The sequence below is a fragment of the Chenopodium quinoa genome, unplaced genomic scaffold (genome assembly GCF_001683475.1).
Source record: "Chenopodium quinoa cultivar QQ74 unplaced genomic scaffold, ASM168347v1, whole genome shotgun sequence".
Classification (NCBI taxonomy): Eukaryota; Viridiplantae; Streptophyta; class Magnoliopsida; order Caryophyllales; family Amaranthaceae; genus Chenopodium; species Chenopodium quinoa.
The window spans coordinates 597,156-619,440 of record NW_018743175.1 but is presented as its reverse complement, the minus strand read 5'-3'; the positions used below and the strand labels follow the sequence as shown (position 1 = coordinate 619,440).

The 22,285-nt window shown below is 36.6% G+C and overlaps 4 protein-coding genes across 5 annotated transcripts; 2 read left to right on the top strand and 2 right to left on the bottom strand.

Moving 5' to 3' along the window:
- The first annotated feature begins 855 nt into the window (after nt 1–855).
- On the top strand, nt 856–7,960 carry LOC110732300 (protein HLB1-like). The gene is made up of 14 exons (XM_021912221.1): nt 856–1,414; nt 2,843–2,953; nt 3,132–3,201; nt 3,475–3,588; nt 3,868–3,951; nt 4,678–4,728; nt 4,879–4,908; nt 5,060–5,122; nt 5,240–5,305; nt 5,469–5,597; nt 5,994–6,029; nt 6,665–6,784; nt 7,268–7,453; nt 7,601–7,960. The coding sequence occupies exons 1-14, from the start codon at nt 1,059–1,061 to the stop codon at nt 7,709–7,711; spliced, it is 1,527 nt and encodes a 508-aa protein (XP_021767913.1). The 5' UTR covers nt 856–1,058; the 3' UTR covers nt 7,712–7,960.
- Nucleotides 7,961–8,092: 132 nt separating this feature from the next.
- Nucleotides 8,093–12,853, bottom strand: LOC110732298 (metal-nicotianamine transporter YSL1-like). Of its 2 annotated transcripts, XM_021912219.1 has the most exons (8): nt 11,539–11,624; nt 11,371–11,429; nt 11,106–11,278; nt 10,919–11,013; nt 9,917–10,054; nt 9,630–9,819; nt 9,268–9,382; nt 8,093–9,135 (listed from the first exon to the last, which is right to left on the bottom strand). In XM_021912219.1, exons 2-8 carry the CDS (start codon nt 11,414–11,416, stop codon nt 8,201–8,203), a joined length of 1,692 nt encoding a protein of 563 aa, XP_021767911.1. In that variant the 5' UTR covers nt 11,417–11,429; nt 11,539–11,624; the 3' UTR covers nt 8,093–8,200. The 2 variants fall into 2 exon arrangements, with proteins under 2 accessions (XP_021767911.1, XP_021767910.1); XM_021912218.1 differs by having other exon boundaries at nt 11,371–12,853.
- A 337-nt stretch (nt 12,854–13,190) lies between these two features.
- LOC110732296 (metal-nicotianamine transporter YSL1-like) lies at nt 13,191–16,600 on the bottom strand. The gene is made up of 8 exons (XM_021912215.1): nt 16,201–16,600; nt 15,633–16,028; nt 15,351–15,523; nt 15,143–15,237; nt 14,850–14,984; nt 14,570–14,759; nt 14,343–14,460; nt 13,191–14,246 (listed from the first exon to the last, which is right to left on the bottom strand). Exons 2-8 carry the CDS (start codon nt 16,000–16,002, stop codon nt 13,315–13,317), a joined length of 2,013 nt encoding a protein of 670 aa, XP_021767907.1. The 5' UTR covers nt 16,003–16,028; nt 16,201–16,600; the 3' UTR covers nt 13,191–13,314.
- A 3,118-nt stretch (nt 16,601–19,718) lies between these two features.
- LOC110732297 (transcription termination factor MTEF1, chloroplastic-like) lies at nt 19,719–21,002 on the top strand. The gene has a single exon (XM_021912216.1). The coding sequence runs from the start codon at nt 19,799–19,801 to the stop codon at nt 20,690–20,692; it is 894 nt and encodes a 297-aa protein (XP_021767908.1). The 5' UTR covers nt 19,719–19,798; the 3' UTR covers nt 20,693–21,002.
- The last annotated feature ends 1,283 nt before the right edge of the window (nt 21,003–22,285 follow it).

Below are 22,285 nucleotides of genomic sequence, written 5' to 3'. Positions count from 1 at the left end.
ATATGGTGAATCACATTGCAAGTGGATGAATCTTAGAATTCTCTTGACCTTATGTCACTTTCCCATCAATGATCTACTAATGAAGCGTTGACCTTCCTGACTGATTGTGAAGGTGGTGATGGGGCCTGATGGCTTGATGGAGTTCAGTAGTGGTAGCCTGCCGGATGGAGGTCAGGGTTAAATGGTCATTTTCCTTGTGGAAATCGTTTCTTTACACCGAGAAAATAAGCTATGGCTAACAAATGTTTAAATTCACTTGTATAATTGTACAAGTAATTTATTTTATTTTGTTAAATTTTTTGAACTTATGTTGTTTAAGCTTTTTTCATACAATATAATTTTGTTTGAACTTATTTTATTTGAAGAGAGATGGATTCGAACACCCGATAATTTCGAGAATAAAAAACTAACAAACCTCGAAGGTGGGCACGATTATGCCGTGTATGCCTACATGTAATGTCAGTAAACCTCGTGCTCAAGCAAGTCGTACTTAGAATGGGCCAAGAAATAGTCATGATGGGCCACTTGTGTCAGTGTTTCATAAATGTAGGGTTTGTGCCTTGCTAGGTCATGTCAATGGACCTCAATATAGGCTAAAGGTAGGTGAGCAACCGGTTGTGCTCATATTAGGTTCATATTAAATTTTAAAAATAATGTTCATGTATGACACATGACCCATCAGCGTGCCTCTCATTTCATATTAGGCTTGTGAAAGACTAGTGACAGTCTGACACATTGATTAATTTTCATGTCGTGTTTAACCAGCCCTCGCCCCTTAGTGCAGTGGTGCTACCTGGCCATGTCCATCTTCTAACTAAGATCCATCATTAAGATTTTTTTTTTTAAGCACATATTCTTGCAATGTTAGTTTTGTGAGTGCAAAAGCCAAAAAAACAGTCTACTCCAGATCTCATTCCTTTTCCTACACCTTGTAAAATTCTGATACAAACCAAACACATCACCATATTTAAAATTCATCCTTACCTCTCTTCTCCTTCCATCTTTCTCTCTCTTCCCCATCAATCACCAAACTCCATCAAATCTCGAAGCTTTCAACAATGGCGGTACCTTCCGAAGAATCCCCCGAACACCGTCCCACGGCATTAGAACCTGCAACAGATCCGCAGGAGAATGGCGCCATTGAGCAATCAAACGACACCATTGAGCAATCAAACGACGCCGTTGAAGCCATACTTGAGCCTGTTGCTTCCGACAAGGATCCGAAACACGAGGTGCCCGAACCCGAGTCTCTTCCTTCCGGATCAAACGACGAATCATCGGGTCAACCCGAATTGAAGAAGGATGAAGGTAGTCGAACCTTCACGATGAGAGAATTGTTGAGTGGTTTGAAGGGAGATCAAGGAACCTCTAACAATTCTACTCCTGTTGCTGCTGATTCTGCCTCTCCTCTTAGGTTTTCTTCTTTCTCTTTCTATGATTTGTCAGTGTTATGCTTGTTTAATTTCGATTATATTATATGGTTTGGGAATGTAATTATGAATCTTATGACGCAAATAGTGGAATTGTAATTGATTTGCTGGGAATATTGGGAATTTGTCTTAGTTTTGGATTATTCATCAGTTAATTTGGAAATTGTAATCTTGCTAGGGTATCTTAGAATTCAGCTTATTGATCATATCTCTGACATCTGCATTGTAATAGCAGTAGAATTTAGGATATATATGCCCTTCGGTTCTGAAATAATTGGTTGCAATTAACTTTCGTGGTCAAACTTTGTTAACTTTTATCATTGGTGTCACCTATTTGTGAAGTGGATGATTTTTTTTTTGAGAAAAGATTTATGTTTAGATGAATATGAAGTAGTAAGAGTGTCCGTTTGAGAATTTAAAGGTCGAAGTTAGCAGCTTTTGACCTTGAAAGGCAGGTGTAGCATATTATTGTAGGATGGATGAAGTGTTCTGCCTATTCGAGGATTTTTTGATCAAAGGATTTTTGAGGGGCAGTAGATGAGTTTTCATTTTCAATTAAGGAGTGTGCTCATGTCCAACAGTGAGCCCAACTTTTCACGGTGGTGTGTGTGTGTGTATTGCTTGGTTGACTGTTTTGGTGCCAGGGGTACCAAAACTATCAATGGAGACAAAATGCCGGTGTGCCACAGACGTTTGTGATGGGAGTGGGCCTTATGGAGTGACCTCCAATCAATTGCCGCTTAACGGATATGGGGGATTAATTTAACGTTTGGTGCTTTTTTTACATGTAGCAAAGAATTCTGCGTGCAAGGTTATAAAATAGAAGGGATTATTTTCCTGTATTGATTGCTAACTAGGAAAGCACGCCATGAAGGATGCACCTTTGTTTTTTTTTGTTGGTAAGGAGAAGGGCCCTCACCCAACCCGGGTTTGCGAGCTAGGCCCTTTGGGAGTGGGGGGGGGGGGAGGGTAAGGGAATCCCACCCCAACCTCTAGTGGGGTTGGATCCGACAACCTTGAGGTTGTGAGATACAAACCTTACCACTACCATGCCTTGCTTGGCATGAAGGATGCACCTTTTAAGATTTGCAATTTTGCACTGTATATTAGGCCTAAGATTGGCAATTGAAAGACCTGTAGTTACCGGTTTACTGCCTTGTTGTTTCTTTTCTGTCACCTAATGAAGTAATTTCTTACAATTAACATTGTTTCAAAACTGATCTTGCCCCGTGTCTTCTCTCCCCTTCTTATTTCATGCACACAATGTTAAACAAATAAATCCTAAACCCTAAAGGTATTTGCGTGAGTTAGATTAATAGACATATCGTGGCTACACACTCATTTTATATGATTCAGCATACAAAGTATTAATTGCTATGGAGCTGAGAATTTCAAAAATTTGTTTTCATCAGCGAAGATAGTTCGTACCAGAACCATGCCGCTATGGAACTTATCAATAATGTAACGGGTGTTGATGAGGAAGGTCGATCTCGCCAAAAGATTCTTACTTATGCTGCCAGGAGGTAAGCTATGCTCTTCTTGTAGATTACTTAGAGCTACTATTAATGTGATGAATATATTTCTATCTCTTGATACATGCAAAAACATTTTCTGTGGTGATGTAGAAAGGTTTTGGGCCTATTTGAACCTTTTCTCACCTTTATAATTTGGTGTAGTAATCTTATTCTGACCACAATGCAGGTATGCTAGTGCGATAGAGAAAAATTCAGGAGATTATGATGCCCTTTACAACTGGGCTTTGGTACTTCAGGTTATAATTTGATCCTTAAATCACTCTGTCTTCTCTTGGTTTCTAATTACAACTGTGCTTCATTATTTTCTTTTTGAGCATTTCAATTCATGATAGTGGGTTACTATATATCTTAAGTTGTCTTTGTTTCCCCTTTATAATATTTGACTAACAAGGAGTCAAAGACTATGGTACCAGGATTTGAATCTGCAAGCATATTGTCTTTTAGGTCAATTGTGGAATGCATTAGATCTGAGTTACTTTCCTGATGAGCTCTGTGAAATTTGTGTTCAGGAAAGTGCAGATAATGTTGATCCTGATTCTGCCTCACCTTCTAAAGACGCATTGCTCGAGGAGGCTTGCAAAAAGTACGAGGAAGCTACTCGTCTTTGTCCCACCCTTCATGATGTATGTTTGCATGTTCTATTAAGTGATATTTAGCTGTTGATTACTAGGTCACTAGGTTTTGATTCCACCTTTTCAAACTTAACGTGCTTGCACTGGGGGTGGTGGTGATGGACTCGTGAGAATGTGGTATTATGTCTCCTTTCACTCTAATTTTGCTTCTGGTAGTGGCTTACTAGCTTGTGCTATGCAGCTTCTATACTAACCATAAAGTAGAGACGTGGTATCTGAGAACCATTTTAGAGCAACATATTACCATGCTGATATCAATATATCATGCAGGCATACTATAATTGGGCCATTGCTATCTCTGATCGAGCAAGAATGCGTGGTCGTACAAAGGAGGCTGAAGACTTGTGGAAGCAGGTGCAATAGCTTTTTATCTTTATTATAGTTGCTTTGTCATCTGTGTATGTGAATATCTGTAGTGCAGTCTGCATCTATTATTGTTTTCTAATACTATATTTTGGCCATGGTTGATGTAATCTTGATCGGCTCTGGTTAAAAAAATAAAAATAAAAAATAAAAAACACCCTGGCGGTCGGGCCTGTCATGGCATTTGGCTTTCATTAAGCTCCCAATTTTTAAAGATACAATTAAGTTGAACACTAGCTCTATACACTGATTGACCTGCTATGGATAATTAATTCAGCTCTGTTACTGGCGGACTAAGAAATTTGTAGATTTGCTCTATACAATTTATTAGTATCATAATCTGCATTCCACCCTTCAGCAACATCCTTATATTCTTTCTCTGTACATATTTAAGTGGTTTTCGTGAGGATATACACACCGTGGCAAAATTTCCCTTTTTGCAACTTCCAAATCCTTTTTCTCTCTTGAGCTAGTTGAGTATTAAGTCCGAACGCTTAATTTTTGGGAAAGATCTGGACTCTGGAGTGCTTATTTCTGGTCATATTTTCATGTGAAAATTCTTCTTGTGTTTTTGTGATTGTCTGTTAGCCCATCAATGTGTCATACTATTTCCAGAGGCCGTCTCAGTCATAAATCTCTGAAGCACAGTGGTGGAGGCTTTTTCTTTGCATCATTGAATAATTTAGTAACCTGTTGACCTCATTGTCTTCTTTTCAGGCCACAGAGTACTATGGAAAAGCTGTCCAGTTGAATTGGAATAGTCCCCAGGTAAATTGATTTTTTTGTTTTTGTTTATATTTGGCAAAGAAAAGTACGATTTTTTCTTTTGCTCTGTGTAACATTGAATCATTGGTTTTTAGGTTTCTTTGATTTATTATCGGCACTCATCAGTGTGATAATTTCATTCTCCCTTTTCAGGCACTTAACAACTGGGGACTAGCATTGCAGGTAATGTATTTCATCCATCTATATGAGCAGTGAGAAGTAAATAATGGAGTGGCCTTTAGGAACATTGTATATATTATTATACTGTAGAAAGGTATGGGCAATATAATGCTCACAGACTTTGGTATTTACTATTTCTTGTTTTGTGATACAGGAGCTCAGTGCAATAGTTCCTGCTAAGGAAAAACATAATATTGTTAAGACAGCAATTAGTAAGGTGCAAACATTCAGCTTGGATGAACCCAAGATGGCCAAGTGATATTAGTTATGTGATTTATGAATATTACTTAATCTTTGTCACTATATTGATTCCCTGTTTTACACCTTAATGCAGTTCCGGGCAGCAATTCAATTGCAGTTTGACTTTCATAGGGCTATTTACAACCTTGGCACTGTTTTGGTTTGTCCTCGATAAATCTTTTTTGATTTAACAATTTTTGCATGTCTAATGCTGCTTTCATCTCTCTTATTATTATCTCAATATTTCTTTGCTAGAAAAGGAACACGGTAATTGAGCCTACTGTATGAATGGGCAAGTTATGTATGATTTTATGATTTTGCAGTATGGTTTAGCCGAGGACTTGCTAAGAATAGGAGGATCAGCCAGCCATAACGATGTTTCACCTAATGATTTGTATAGTCAGTGTGCCGTCTATATTGCAGCTGCTCATGCATTGAAGCCAAATTACTCGGTAAGCCCTCTGCAATTTTATTTGTTCTTTTTTCCACCTTCTTGAGGGGTCCTCATGATTTATCACCTTGAGAGTTTCCTGTTCTTTATGATGGGTTATGGCTGCATATACCTTATCCTTCCTAGATTTGCTTTAGCAGGATTTCTCAGTATGTTATTGTCTGTTGGATCTTTGGGTTCTTGCACTTCATCTTTTTCATCCTGGTATATCGTATAATCAGGATGCTAAATTATATTTTATGTATATGGAGAAATGTTAAAAACATATATTTTGCAAAATTGCTATGCTAAGCTAGCATGTATCCCTGTTGCAACCAATCACACTATAATTATTTACTCTTTGGCATAGTTCGTTGGTGAATTGTAATTGTTACAGTTTTTTCACTCCTGTTTGTAGGTTTACCGCAGTGCACTGAGGCTTGTTCGTTCTATGGTAAGATGTTTTGTTTTGCATAAACATAATTGAAAGTGTTTGGGATTCGAGTTACATTCACCATTTAAGTTGACTGTGAGAGTTGTCAGAGTTCATACTCCATTTCCTTGAAATTGCATTCACTTTCCATGCTACTTGGTCCCCTCAATAGATATTCCCTATATTTGAATCAAGTTACCAAATACTCTATGTTTAGGGAAATCTCCAGAGCATTTCTCATGGATGTGAAGAGAAACAAATAGGGAAAAGCAGAGACGCTTCTTGAAAATTTTGTTTCCAAAGATTGACAACCTTTAAGGGACAATTGGGTTATGGCTTGTTGATAGATTTATTTTCACTTCTTGCTTTTATTAGATATATAGTGTATCAAGGAAGGGGAGTTGTTTTAGACAGATTCTATAAAAATGCATTTCTATGCAGTAACATAAGATTGGCAGTGATAAAAAGGAGTGTGAGAGCTCAAGCTAATGACCTGAGAATCTGAGATATGTCTTAGGGATAAGTCGAATTGATGAGCTACTCACCGGTTTGTTTTACTCCCTGATATTAACACAAGCTTCACTTTTTTCTGTGTGTGTTTAATCTTCTGTCATAATATGATCTAAACCTACTGCTGCTTTTTTCCTTTTTTACAGCTTCCTTTGCCCTATCTTAAAGTGGGATATCTGACAGCACCTCCACCAGGCAATCCAATTGCCCCCCACAGTGATTGGAAGCGGACTCAATTTGTCCTTAACCATGAGGGCCTTTATCAGGTAATTTCAATATCTCTTGGTTGGGTGAAGTAAAGTGAATATTTGCTTTGCCACTTCTGGATATTGCACAGGCAGTAATGCTGAATTAGTAGCTCATAAAAAAAAAAAAAAAAAAAAGGTTCCATGCTTTCTGCTTGAATATATCTGATGTCTCATTCACATTGTGTTTAGAGCATTATATAACCAAATACTCCCTGTTATATAAAACTTGTTTACATTTGACGTTGGGATTTCCTGAAACAGAATGCCCGTTAGTCTCTAAATATTTCCTAAGATTTTCTTTTGCTGTAAACAGACATATTTAAAGTTGATTGTAGTTCCCTGAGAATGTTTGTCATTATGTGAGAAGATGTATGATATACTCTTCGGCACTTCACCCCAGGCAGTGGGATTATGGAGATATGTTGAGAGATTTAACCATTCTGCCATCTTATTGTTTGCTGAGAGTAATAAATCTCACTGAAACATCATTTTCTAATGCAGCTTGTACCTGAACCGAAGACGTCACGACAAAGTCTTTCTGGCAAGCCTGTAGATGCAGCAAATTCTAAAAATAAAGCTGTCAAAGTTGACATTCCTGATATCGTTTCAGTGTCAGCATGTGCTGATCTTACTTTGCCACCCGGAGCTGGACTCTCTATTGACACCGTACATGGACCGGTTTACTTGGTTAGCAACCTTCTTCATCTTTTATATTTGTAATTTCCATACTTCTCTCAGTTCTTTTTCCCTCTCCACTAGTGGAGTTGCTCATTTAAGTATTTAACTATGATCATAACACGGTACTGACTAATATTTTGTTGTTGGACATCTTAGGTAGCTGACTCATGGGAATCTTTGGATGGTTGGCTGGATGCAATTCGTTTAGTATACACAATTTTTGCTCGAGGTAAGAGTGATGTTTTGGCTGGTGTAATCACTGGATGATTAATTTATGTTAAATGTATCAATTGTATTATCAGGATGCTTTATTTTCCCCTTTATTGGGTTGTGTAGCATAGCTTTATTTGATCACAAAATTAATGTATATTATGATGAATTTCCGGAGGAAATCAATTTTACTTGTGTAGCAATTGGCACTTAGAATTTCGCCAAATATATGTCTCTCGTGTAGCCTGTGAAGGCAGAATTTTCATTTGATTTTCTAGTTTATAAAGGAATAATTTTTGGTGCTCACTTTTGAGTTGTGGCATATGTTACTTTTTTTTTTTATTATTATTATATGGTATCATCCCCTAATTAATTTCGATGTGCTTTGGTGAAATTAAATGTCTTAAAATTCTGAGCTGAGACTCAACAGATATAACATTAGTGTAGAAATCAGAATTATCTAATGTTTGGAGATAATTAACTCCGTTGTCACAGACTATATGTCTATATGTATAAATAATTTTTTTAAAAAGTCTACAAATTCATCTAGGAGGCTGAGGAAGCCAAAAATTTCATACATATTGGAGCTTTAACTTTGGCTAAAGCCAGAAGAGCAGCCGGGAGGCTCCAAATCCCTTCCCCACTAATGAAACCTGATGCAACAACTGGAATCATAAAGTTAGCCTTCTTTGGGTTAAGTTTTTGCCATGTGAAGACTATCAAACTTCCCACACACATATCAATTGCAAAATATCCCCCCACCAAAAATGGCACTGCCATAACCATTGGAAGTGGCATCAATTTTCCAATCCTGGATGGTAGTAGGTCTCGCAGCAGGTTTAGTCCTACTGCTATTGCAAAAAACCCGTAGCAGAGCTGCAAACAATGTTGAGGAAGTGCCGAGAATCCCTGGACCCCCAAAATTGCCATGTTCCTGTAAATTAGGGCGTAAGGTGCTTTGTATTCCCCAGTAGGATTTCCCACGTCGAATGCTTGGTAGAACAAGAAGAAGCTTAGAGAAGCTGCAATGCATCCAATTGCGGTGCCCACCGCTTGGCTGATGAGCATTGAGCGAGGGGATGATAGGGTCATGTGGCCTGTTTTGAAATCTTGCATTAGAGTGCAAGAAACAAAGGCAACTGACTTGATGACACCACAGCCTACAAGCCCTGCTACCAATCCATTGTCTTTCCCAGCAAGGGCAGCCAGGATGAAAATGGCTACTTTCCCATAATTGTATGCCATGTTCTGATCAGTTAAACCAGCTCCATATGCATTGGCAAAAGATATAATTGGAGAGAGAATATATGCTACAATGACATAATACCATTTAATCTGGGGAAACATAAAAGGAATCACGATGGTGGAGACGATGGAGAGGGGGATGTATCCAGCGCCTGAAATCCACATTGGAATCCTTTCCCTTACAAAAAGTTCATTTTGTTTATGGAGATCAGGATTTGTGTTCTGATTATTATCATCTGCAACAAAAACACTTCTTTGCATTAAAATGGGGGTTTTTTTTACAGATTGTTACAGATGATTTTCTACTCATACCACAAAATTAAGGGACTTGTATTAAAGAAGTGTGAACTTCTTAAGATAAAATTCACCTGTATTGGGGGTCTGGTTTTTCGTTCTATCATGAATGTTTTTTATGATAATATAAATTACTTTGAGGAAGATATATAACCCATCCCCAAAAATGAGGGCAATGGAAATGAATACCTGCAGAAATTATCCTGTTAGAGATCAGTTATGGAATAGTCTAGAACATCATGATGTTTCCCTACTAAATATTTTTTGATTTTTTCTTAATTAGAAACTAATAAAACTTAGTTAAACTACCCAAATGGGCTTTCCCTACTAAATATGAGAAAACAATCATTTGGAATTGAGGATTCATATGCTTAAAAGGTGTATGATGTTTGAGGTTTGTTAGTTTTTAGGGCGGAGCTTTGGCAGAGAAAGTTACCTTGTAGCCACTGAGTCCCTGCATGCTGTAACCTGGTAAATCTGCAGGGAACCAGTTTCCTTCGAGTTTATTGATGAGTGGCCACATAATACCCCATGAGATCACGGCTCCCAGAAGCAAAGATAAATTAACAAGATGAGAACAAATCATTCCCGTGCCAATATATGTTAGGCTGAAGTCGAAGTAAAATCTGCAGTAAGTAAATTAGACAAGTCAAGCAGGAATGTGGTTGTATTGTGATTTGTGAATATAGGATTTCTAGTTCGAGGAGGGAAGAAAGAAATTACGATTGTTTCCAAGCTTGAAGGCCAAAAGTCGGGAACTGGCTGAATCCACAGTCCCCTGCTTTCCCAGTGAAAAACCACTGGAAAAAACCCCAGAGGAAACTGAATGAAAAGTACTTCATGAATCCTCGCACCTGCTTCCTGGGAACAACGTGCAAAGTTTTGATACAGTCTAAGCTATAGAATTGATTTCTTTGTTCAGTGAAATTTATACTAATAGATCCTGCTTCATGAGCATAATCTTGGTATAATAGAGTTGTAACCTTGAACAGCTTTAACTTCTACTGTATTCATAATTGGGCGTGTCAATGGGTGAAGAGGACTTCAAAACAATTCAAATAATATTCTCTCCAATATACTCAAGAGGTTTCACAATCTAATGAAATCTGGGACAATGCTTTGTACACTGAGGGATGATACATCATGCATAGGGGGTGGACTCTGAAGTCCATCCACATTGAATTCTTTTTTATGTTTAGTTTAAGGCATACATAGTGACAATAAGTATTATCTGGCCAAGATGAAGAGATCTTGCCGGAGATAAGGGTATCACTATATGTGGAGGGCTTCTACTTCTGCGGGAGGGAGGGTTAAATCGTTAAGGTTCAGTCCCCTTATGATCCCCCCTCTGCAGCTTATAGAGGTTATGTCTGTACTCTTAATTAATAACCGAGATTTACCTCCCCCTCCCCACCTTATTGAGGGTCAGCACTTGACCATTTTGTCTTACCTATGCTATGCCTCATGTTTATTGAGATAAGCATAAGTACATTGGTACTTCTTGTGCCAGCTAATAAATACAAGTTGTGACAACTGACAAGAACTTTCTTCTTGTTTTATTTTTGGCGGTTTGATGTATCAATCATGAAAGTGATTGAGCTACTTCAAACTTTCAAAGCATTTTTAGGAATTTATTATTTTAAGTTTAACGAAAATAACACCTAACTATTCAACCGAAATAACACCTTTAATTTTGCTAAAAACATAGGGAGGTGGTAAATATACCTTGACAGTTTATCTCCCTTTGAATGAAATCCATTAATGAGAACAGCAGTTGCCAAGCCACTTGGGAAGGGCAATTTGTAGTCAACTATCAATATCTTCAAGACATCAAGATTGAACATTAGATAAGGGATCATTTTCGCCTCGCTATTTAGTCAAGTAACTATGTGTGAAAGCAAATTTAATTTACCTTCCGAAGTGGGATCAACACAAACAGTCCAACAAAACAGACAATCAAGTTATAACCAATCACCCAACCTAGTTTTAGCTCCATGTAACTTCCTGGGTGGTTCGCTGGTGTGTTTACTCCGGCAAGCTCGTATGTTTTCTTGTTTAGTGCCAACAGATATGCCCCGTATCCACCTGCAAAGCAATCAAAAGGTGAACAAAGAATAATCGATGAGCTAAGTGACTTTGTTGTTGAGAACAAAAATGACAGCATTGCATATTCAGACCTGAAATGGATATGCTGTAGCAGGCAACAGCACACGTCTGAATCATGGTATTTTCCTGTCTAGTGAAAGGCACAGACAAAAATGAGGTCTTCTGAAGGATCTTAGTCCATGATTGTATAAAAATGAACGCGAGAAGAGCAACAGAGACATTCAGGTTAGGACTCAGACCAGTAGTGAGGCTTATCCTCATTATAATGATGCAGTAGAGAACACCTATGATTGTACTTGCAACCAAACCTCGTATTGTAATCTGTTTATTCCATGGTGGGATTTTCTTCCTCAAGTCGAATTCGGACTCCTCCTGTTGATCCTCCTCCACCTCCAACCGCTGTATCTCTCTTTCTGGCCTCTCATCCCCCATATTTTCTGAGTGAATCTTGGTCAGATCAGAAAATATGAGTGATAAAAGAGTGGGAGTTATTGGACTTTGTTTTGTACAAATTCTCCCCTACTAATATGGAGTATATGTATAACAACTTTGTTACAAAAGGACTATGATGTGAGATTTGGTGACTTCTCAACTCTATAAAATTGTAAAATTGGGGAAAAAAAAATTCAAAAAAATATGATAGAATCAAAATTCAAACCCACATGTCCAGTATTGTTCTATAGTTGACTCTAACTATGTGCTGTATTAGCGGGATTGATAATTCTGCAACTTGCTGCTATGCACATATTTCTCTCCAAGCTATTTTCGGGTGACACTGAATCATCACTTTAAGGAATGAATTAGATGGTGTATACGGATATATTTATCAAAATAATATATGCACGGTACCTAATTCATCTTTATTTTCAGTGTTTAAATTATTTTGATGGGGTCATTTGTTTACCCAAATAAGTATTGATATTAGGCATTCGGATAAAAACTCAATCTCAAGATAACTGGTTTTTTTTTTTTTGGGAAATCTCTAATAGGTCATTTTTAATATTTTATGTGGTTAATTTTTTTAAGTTTATCTTCTCAGCTATTTTTATTTTTTATTTTGTTTATTTTTATTCGTACAATATCTTTAATGATTGGATAAAACTTTTGTATGGAGTACTATGTTTTTTTTTTTTTTTTTTTTTGGTGTTTAAAGAGCCACGAGGGTAGGTGATGATAATCGATCCCAAGATCTCTTCGAAACGGGAGGAGAGCTCTAACCACTTAATCTATACCTCACTCTCTATGAAGTACTATGTATATGATTGTTGAGATTTTTGTGGAGATTTTACTTTATATGTGTACACTATTGTTACTGATAGAGTAGTCAATATTACTACAAAGGGTGTCAAGAGTGATAGTAGGAGATATGCATGGGATATACATTGACTATCTACCATCTTACACATGGAGATAGACAGATTTGTTTTGTACTTTCCTTATGTAACACTAATGGTTATATAAATGGCTTCATGCATACATAGATATGATTACACAACTTTTCATATTGTATTTTACGTCAGATTTTAATATGGATTATGAAGATCCATACATATATTCAATAGTATAATTCTGTGAAAAAATTCCCAAACCAATGAAAATCAAAATCCTCCAAACACTACCTCCAAATTTCTCAGATCCTCAAACATCTCCAATTTTGCCAACAACATCAAAATCCATGGACGAAGGGAAGAATAGTTTACTACTCTTTAATCTATGTGGATGAAGGGATGAATAGTTTACTACGGAATTATTTTTTTCCTGAATATCATGAAAGATAAATCCGTTTAATTTAAACATACGAGACTATGAGAGGGAAGAGGTTGGGTTTAAACCTAGCATAAAGAATTCATCAATGTGCATAAGACACTTAAAAGTCTAGAAAATTACTGAATTAGGGATGAAATGCATTTTCTGCTGCATCTAAAATTCTGAATAGAAAATGTATACATTATTGTGTGTGTTAAAAAAAGCAAAAACAAAAAACTGTGTGTACGGTGTACCTAGTACAGAATGTTCTATTTCTTGGAAGACAAAAATGTCATGCAAATTGGAGGATTAACATTGGCCAAAGCAAGAAATGAAGCAGGAAGAGACCAGAGACCTTCACCACAGATCAAGCCAGAAGCCACAGCCGGAACCATCAGATCGGCCTGCTTTGAATTAATCCTATGCCACACATACACCACTAAGCTCCCTACACACATGTCAATGGCAAAGTATCCACCTACTAGAAATGGCACTGCCATAACCATAGGAAGTGGCATCCATCTTCCAATCTTTGTAGGACATAGATCTCTAATTAAGTCAGCAAATATTGCAAACGCGAAGAAACCACAGCAAAGCTGCAAACAATGCTGTGGTAAAGCAGAGAAGCCTTCAACCCCTAAAATTGCCATGTTCCTATATATCAAAGCATAAGGAGCTTTATATTCGCCGTTGGGATTTCCCACATCAAATGCTTTGTAAAACAGAAAGAAACTAGGAGGGGTGACAATACATCCAATGACTGTCCCAATGGCTTGACTGATAAGCATTGATCGCGGTGATGATAAGGTCAGATGGCCTGTCTTAATGTCCTGCATCAATGTACAAGAAACTAGACCCATTGATTTGATGACCCCTGCGCCTACTAGTCCTGCCACCACACCATATTTTTTCCCTGCTAAGCTAGCTAACACAAAGAGGGCCACTTTGCCGTAGTTGTATGCCATGTTCATGTCTGTTAGTCCAGCTCCATAGGCATTGCAGAAGGCCAAAGCTGGTGCAAGAATGTAGGCTACGATAACATAATACCATTTTATTTCAGGGAACAACATTGGGAGGGCAATCACAGTTATAGTGGAGAAGAAGAGGTAGCCACTGCCTGCTACCCACATTGGTATGCTTTCCCTGATAAACACCTCGTTCTGCCTTTCAATGCTAGGAGCTTTGCATTGACCAATTGTTTCTGAAATAAATAAAAAAACAATGCACTTTCATTTCAATCCGATGATGTATTATAAGGACTTGTCTGTAATTTACAATAGTAAAGCAGAAAAGTTTCCTGCATTCAGGATTGCCTTCTGTTTCATTCTACTGCGAACATTTACAAGGATGATAAGCATCACTTTGAAGAAATTATAGAGGCCGTCTCCAAATATGAGAGCGATGGAAATAAAGACCTGTCAAAAACATGTTCTTTGAAGAGTAAGGTACACTAAGATGGAAATATTGGTGTTTTGGTTGAGCAAGTGATTAAGATGTTCCGGTGAGAAATGAGAGCTTAATAACCTTGTAGCCATTCAAACTCTGCATGCTTTCTTCTGATACGCTTTCAGGGAACCAATCTCCCTTTTGCTTGTTAATGAGAGGCCACATCAGTCCCCACGAGAGAATGGCTCCAAAGAGCAAAGACAAACTAACAAGATGAGAACAAATCATCCCCGTTCCCACATAAGTCATGCTAAAATCAAAGTAAAATCTGCACAAAATTGCAACATAATCAACTTATTTTCTAGTAGTATCCTAGTATATGGTAATTGAGCTGAAAGAGATGAAGCAAGAAGGTTACGTTTGCTTCCAAGCTTTCAGTCCGAAGGTAGGGAATTGAATGAACCCACAGTTCTCTTTAGCAGTGTAAAACCATTGGAAAAACCCCCAAAAGAAGCTCAGCGAAAAGTACTTAAAGAATCCGCGTACCTGTTTCCTGAACCAAATTAGAACCTATCCTGTTAGTATTTTCCCTTAGCAATCAAGCACAACTCAATCTACTTCTGCGATTCCACTAGACTACAGAAAGGACAACTGCTAAGATTATTAAAGCATAAAGCAACTTGCCGCTTGAGTTATGAGTTATGTGCATACTTTGCCATTTTATCTCCTCTTGTATGGAATCCATTGATGAGCACAGCAGTTGCCATACCACTTGGAAATACCAAATTGTAATCGATTATAAGTATCTGCAGATACGAAGTTTAGCTTTCATAAGCACATGTTGTCATATACAAATAATACAATATATAAAGCTAACAATTTCTATGGAAGCACCAAAACAAATGAACCTTTTTCTTACCTTCCTTAGGGGGATCAACACAAAGAGACCAACGAAACAGACGAGGAAAAGATAAGCTGTCATCCAGCCAACTTTTAGTTCCTTGTAACTTTCTGGAGAATTCCCTTCCATGTTAACTCCAGCTAGCTCATAGGTCTTCTTGTTCAATCCCAAAAGGTAAGACCCAAATCCACCTGTTCAGCAAAGTAAGGGGGAAAACACAACAGAATGATCATATATCTGAATTCGAGTTACAGCAATAAACACCTAAAAGAGAGAGACAGAAAGTGGGGGTTTCTGAACCTCCAATGGCTATGCTATAGCAAGCAACTGCACAAGTCTGAATCATGGTATTTTCCTGCTTAGTGAAGGGGACAGGAGAAAACCCGAGTTTCTTAAGGACTTTGTTCCAAGACCTAACGAAAACAAAGGCCAGAAGAGCAGCAGAGACATTGAGATTGGGACTAAGACCAGTAGTAAGGTTGAGCTTCATTGCAATGATGCTATAAATCGCCCCAATGATTGCACTTGTCACTACTCCTCTCACTGTAATCTGCTTATTCCATGGTTGCAGTCTTGTCAGTGTTACCGCCTCATCTGATAATCCACCTTCAATCTCCTCTACCCTCTCGATCTCTCTATCATCTTTCTCCTCTCCCATTTGATGTATCATTTTTCCTCTCAACAGTACACAATTCACTGAAGAAACAAAAAACACTTCAATTACAACACTTTTTTTTTTTTTGAATAAATAATACAACACTACTTAAAACTACTGCTAATATATAATACAGTAGTACATATATCAAACTTCAGAGCATGTCAGAAATTCCCTGAAGGTAAATGAAGTATGTAAACAGTTCATACATACCTTAACAGAATTAGGATGACAAATTAGGCACGTCCAAAGTGCTCAATCATTAATGGTTCGGCTTTTTCCTCTTCGTCGATCAATCTACCCACTAATGCAGCTAAGGAAGGTAAGATCACCAAGGAATACCTACCTTTCTCACTTTATAAAGTTATCAAGTTCTTGAATCAGCAAGCTAAGACTAAGCAAACATGAATAATGTTCCTTCTGTCTGTCCTAAAATATAATATCTTTATGTGAATATATTGATCTTTGACGATTATATCAACTTATAGATAATTTTTAGATTAGTTGGTGTAAGATTTCATTGTAATTATAGCAATATTCTTGGTTTTAGAAGAGAGTTTCCTAGGAAACTCTTGTATAGACTTGACGTCAGAATTATATGCTTAATAGGGATATTTTGTCGTGTGGTTACAAAGGAGTGTGGCCAGCACGAGATAAGGCTGGATGAGAATAATCGAACAAATCTAGCACACTCATACTCATCAACTTACACAATTTTTAGTCAAATTGTTCAGATCAAACTATATACTAGAGGTCATGACATCTCCACAGATATTGTGGAATAATAATATAGGGTCACAATTGTCCATCCCACGAGTCATGACTTATAGAGTATACGTCTCTTTAAAATATTACAGATTTAACCATCTTATGGTTTCTATCTTAATTTTGAAATATTGAACTTTTTACTTCCCCAAATTACCCTTTAATACGGAGTAGTAGTGAAAGATCTTTGCCTAGAAATGTGAAGAATCAAGAATTAGGTTCATCTTCAACTGAAAGCACAGAACCAATACTAGCTAGTAATAATCATGTCATGTAACAAAAGATGAAAGTGATGTCTCAAAGATAAGCATACACACTATAACTAAGTTACATGTCATATATCTTTTGTGGTTTTCAATAATTTTTAAATTAATCAAGATTCCGAATTATACATTTTCACATGTACTAGATTTTGTTACTTCAAATGAACACTATTCCACTATCAATGGCTTGGACAAACTCTTGGTTTTTTCTCTTTCTTTCTTTTTTTTTTTTTTTTTTTTTACAATGCTACATTTTCATTCTTGGCCTTTTTGTATAGGCCATTAGACGTTATTCGTAACTGTAGCAAGATATCAATCATAGATTCATATATATGGACCAAATTTAAAAGTTACATTGTATTCCATATTCTTTTGGCAACTTTGCAATCAACACATCAATTCTCAAAGAAAAAAATTTCAATATTGTCTTGATTGTTGTAATTCTTGATATATACGAAGTAGTTGATAAGACAGGTAGTCATTCTAGATGGTTTTTGTATCATTTACATATTTTCTAAATTTCTCCAGTGAGATTTTTAGGAGTGCTCCATTATTGATTAAGATTTTCCTACACTTGGAAGACCATAGTTACCTTTACTTTACGCTATAGAAAAATTATGCTGGTTTTCAAGAGCGTTAACATGGATCAATCTAATCGCAGCATTTGGATGGGAAAAGCCAATTGCTACGATTGGATCCAACTACAATCCATATTCATATTTCATCATATAATTTTTATTACTATGTATAAAAGCTCATTTTCAATTTATATTATATAATGGCCCAGGATATCGATCGGGCCAAAAACTAGTTTTAATTGACATGTACGTGTTAATATGTTATGATCTCTTAATATGGATACATAATTTACACCATTTGTCATGTTAATTTAATTGAGGTTTGTCAAGGGAATATAAACTCTTAAACACTTCCAAAGTTCCAAGTCATATTACATTAAAACTTACTATATTAAGTACTACCAAGTTGGTTTGATTATGCCAATTGCCAATATAATAGGAGCGAAAGATGCGGCCGATTATAAGCTTTGAAAAGTGATTTTATACTAAACATTTGAAACCTACCATTGTAGAGAGCTATTATGATCTGAGAAATTGTCACGGGATTATAAGTGTACTTACATAAAAACAGTTTTTTATTTTAGGAAAAACAATTAATTTGGCAGATGATAATGACATACAAGTTGTATATTGATTAACCAATTGGATATTATATTGTCAATTTCATCAATATGAATGGTAATGGATAATGTTATTACTCGTCTTTCATGCTACTTAAATCCAGTTGGTAATAGAAAGAGTAACCCACTAGGATTATAAAGTGAAAGTTCTTTACTTTTATCTTTTAATGTAGGACATAACATTCACACACTTGTAACGAAAATAGTCTCTCAAACAAAGTGAACGGTGAAGGATTCTTATTACAAGTTGCAACTTCACAAGCTAAAAGCAATAATCATCTAGGCCCCTTTAAAAAGAAAATTATGAATGGTAAAGGTTTAAGTTGGTAAGAATTTGTTATGCATAGAACTTGTGCTACTGCTGGATTCTTCGAAGATGTGTATAGCATCTCACGGCTTCTCTCTATTATTTCGTAAAGTATTTTGTGATTGTTGATTAGATTAGATGGCTGTTCAACAAGTAAAAAAGTGAATTCGAATACTATCACTTCCAACTTTGTAAACAATCAATGCACCTAACATGAATTCCATTATTTATTCTTCTTAAATTGGGAAGGTTCGAATGTATGTAAATTTATACCTGATTAATTAATCCAATTATTAGAGAGATAATAGATTTGGATATACGAAGTATGCGATAGAGTTTTGGAAAGGAGGCCTATGACCAAATATAAAATACGGAGTACAAAATAGGCTAAAAAGAAACTAATAAATCTTTTAAAAAATAAGACAAAAATATATGCACAAAAATACTACTAACTACAATTAGATCCCAAAAAATACAATATAAGTACCGAATTGGTTCAAAAGCACACTAAAAACGATAAATGCTAATGTGGTCACGAAAGGGGTCGAGAGAATTAGGGTAATTGGAGTATCATCCAACTATACTAATCATTTCATGTTGCTGAAACACTCATAGGAAAATTAACTATTCCCTCTGTCCCAAACTATAGTTCTTGTTTTCATTTTTGGATAGTATATAAAAACCATTATACCCTCATTTTTTTTTAACTTTATTCATTGTACTTCTTAAATTATCCTTAAATTTTCCACTTGTCTTGTACTTATTCCACTTTCTCTCACTAACTTTTGGCTAGTGCACTTTTCACCTATTTTTATGTACTTCATTCACTTTTTTCTCAGTAACTTTTGTCTATAGTTGTACTTTTCACTTTTTTTATGTAGTTCATCCACTTTCTCCTCTTATTTCTTAAATACCATGAAAAATACAAATAGGAACTATATATTGGGACAAAGGGAGTATTTGATTGAATAAGGATTGATGTCTTGCAGGTGAGGAGAGCAGTTTAGGAAGCCCACCTGGTTCACCGAAACTTAGTTTCGACTACATTCGAATTCGACCCGTGTCGTACACCTGACTAATGATTGGTGAATCTCCCAAAAGTAAATTTCTTTATATGATGAGGTCAAATTCAAGACTTTTCTTAAGCGGCATCAATGTATTTACCACCTTGTTGGTAAGAAGACCACTTAAAGACTTGACTCAAGCATCTTAGCATCATCAACTTGTAGTGTTATCACTCGGACACTCACTCGAGTCACTCCCAATGCTACTCCAAAGATGATACCACATCTCACCATTACCTCCCTTTCCCACCACCCTTCACCCTTGTTCATCCCTCTCTCACCTCCCCCTAAACCCTCGCAAACCCCTGCATATTCTCTCTCCTCCGCCCCCACCGCCGATACCGGCCTCCAATTCCGCCGGAAACTCATCTACCTCGAATCCCTAAACGTCAATTCCCTCAAAGCCCTCCGCCAAAACCCCCAATTTCGTTCTTCCTCTCTTGAAACCCTAAAATCCGTCGAAAATTGTCTCCTTTCTTTCGGAATTCCTCGTTATTCACTTGGCCGGATTCTTGACATGTACCCTCAACTCCTCACCTTCGATCCCCACCTCAATCTTTACCCAATTTTCGATTTTCTCATTAATGAGCTTCAATTACCCTTTCCTGACGTCAGCAAAGCCATTATCCGTTGCCCTAGATTGCTCGTTTCTAGTGTTGATCTTCAATTGCGTCCCACTTTTTTGTTTTTGCGGAAATTAGGCTTTGTGGGTGAGGATAAAATCGATTGTCATACCTCTGTTTTGTTGGTTTCCAGTGTTGAAAATACCCTAATTCCTAAAATGGAGTTTTTGGAAAGTTTAGGGTTTTTGGAATTTGAGGTGGTTAATATGGTACTCAGGTCACCTGGGCTGCTAACTTATAGTATTGAGAATAATTTTAAGCCGAAAGTTGAGTACTTTGTGAAGGAAATGAAGAGGGATTTGAAGGAAATTAAGCAGTTTCCGCAGTATTTTTCGTTTAGTTTGGAAGGGAAGATAAAGCCGCGGCATCGATTGTTGGTGGAGCATGGGTTTTCAATGCCGCTTAGGGATATGCTGAAGGTTAGCGATGGCGAATTCAATGTTCGGTTGCTTCGGATGAGATTGCAGCTTATTAAACAGTTGTAGTAAGTTGCATTCCCTTTTTTTGTACATTGTACTTATAGAATCATAGTTAGACATATGTTGATTTATGTGTGGTATGGTTTTTTGTATATTTTGCCTCGATTAGAAAGTTTTTCTTTGTAAAATTGTAGCAAATGATTGGAGCAATGGCAGAAATGCAATATTTGTGTATCAACATGCTTTGTATATTGTAATTGTCCTTACATATTACATTGAGTGATGGTGATATACACGAATTCCTGGGTGTATGATTCGGGTGAATAATGTATGTATGTTAATTAATCTTGTTTCTTTGTTTGACATCATGGATTAATCTTATGTATAGTTTGAGCATCCTTACTTTTCTAAAGACACTCAAATCTTGTAGCAAGATCTATGTATTGTTATTTTTAATGCCTGAACAATATGTTGATTGCGTTTCGTATGACTTGTACTCAGTTTAATAAGCTTTAGGTTGTGAAGCCTTGGACAACTCTAATTGTAATGTGGTATACGCCATCTGCTCTCAATTCATCTTCTTTCTCTTCCAATCTCACCAATTGTTCCAGATCTCATCTAATCTTTAGCTGTTTTCTAGCTTTACATCCATGTCATAGTGTCCAAAAGCTTAAACTTGAATTATAGGTCTATTACTGCTTGTTACAAATGTTTCTTGCTGAAAACCAGTAAGATGGCCATGTTTTAAGTGTTGTAATATTCAGTTCAAGTAATAAACATAGAGGGAATAAATATCAATCTTTCATAAATCTAACAAGATTGATCCTGCTTAGGGAGCTTTATGATGTTCCTCTTTCAACTTGATCTCTGTTTACCCTTCTTCATGGTGGGTTGCATCCTTGAAGAAGACTGCTGTTGGAGATTTGCATTATCCTCTAGAAAGTCATAGTATGTTTAGTAATGCTGGTTTTTAATATCTGTTTCCCATGCACTATGCTGGATTTTCATTATCACCTTGTTGGCATTGTTGGAGAACCACATCTTAAGTTACCCTCCTCAGTTCCTTTCGATTCAACTGGGTGTATTTTATGTGGATTGTACCTAGATTTGATTTTTTAGATATTTATGATTGAAAAATGCTCTATATGCTCTGTTGATAATTGAGTTGTGTCATAGAGCCTAGTTTATTTATCATGTCCAACTTTGATTCATATTGCTTGTGCTAGTATTAAGTCATTATTCTGGAGAGTATTGTTATGAAGTACTGTATTAGATGCTGAACTAATACTTTGGTCATTGGAATAAACTTACAGTTGGAGTGATCTTGCAGAAAGCCCCCATGTGTTGTAATGAGGGCTCATTAATTTGGGTATCAAATTAAATGTCAATATGGAATTATTTAGGCATGTCTCTTAGACTCAATTCCTTTGTTTAATACTTTAATATAGGTCATTTTTAAGCATTTTGGTGGTGCCACAGTTATAACCTGATTAGGGTTACTGTAGAGTAAATTTATCCATTTATATACTCTACAGGGGGTTTGAAACGTAAATAGATGTTATCTTCGATGGCTTAATATTAGTGTTCTATATAATGATCCTAGTTGTGCTTAAACTGAAGAAAACTTGTGTGCATTCTATCCATGGTACGAACTACGGA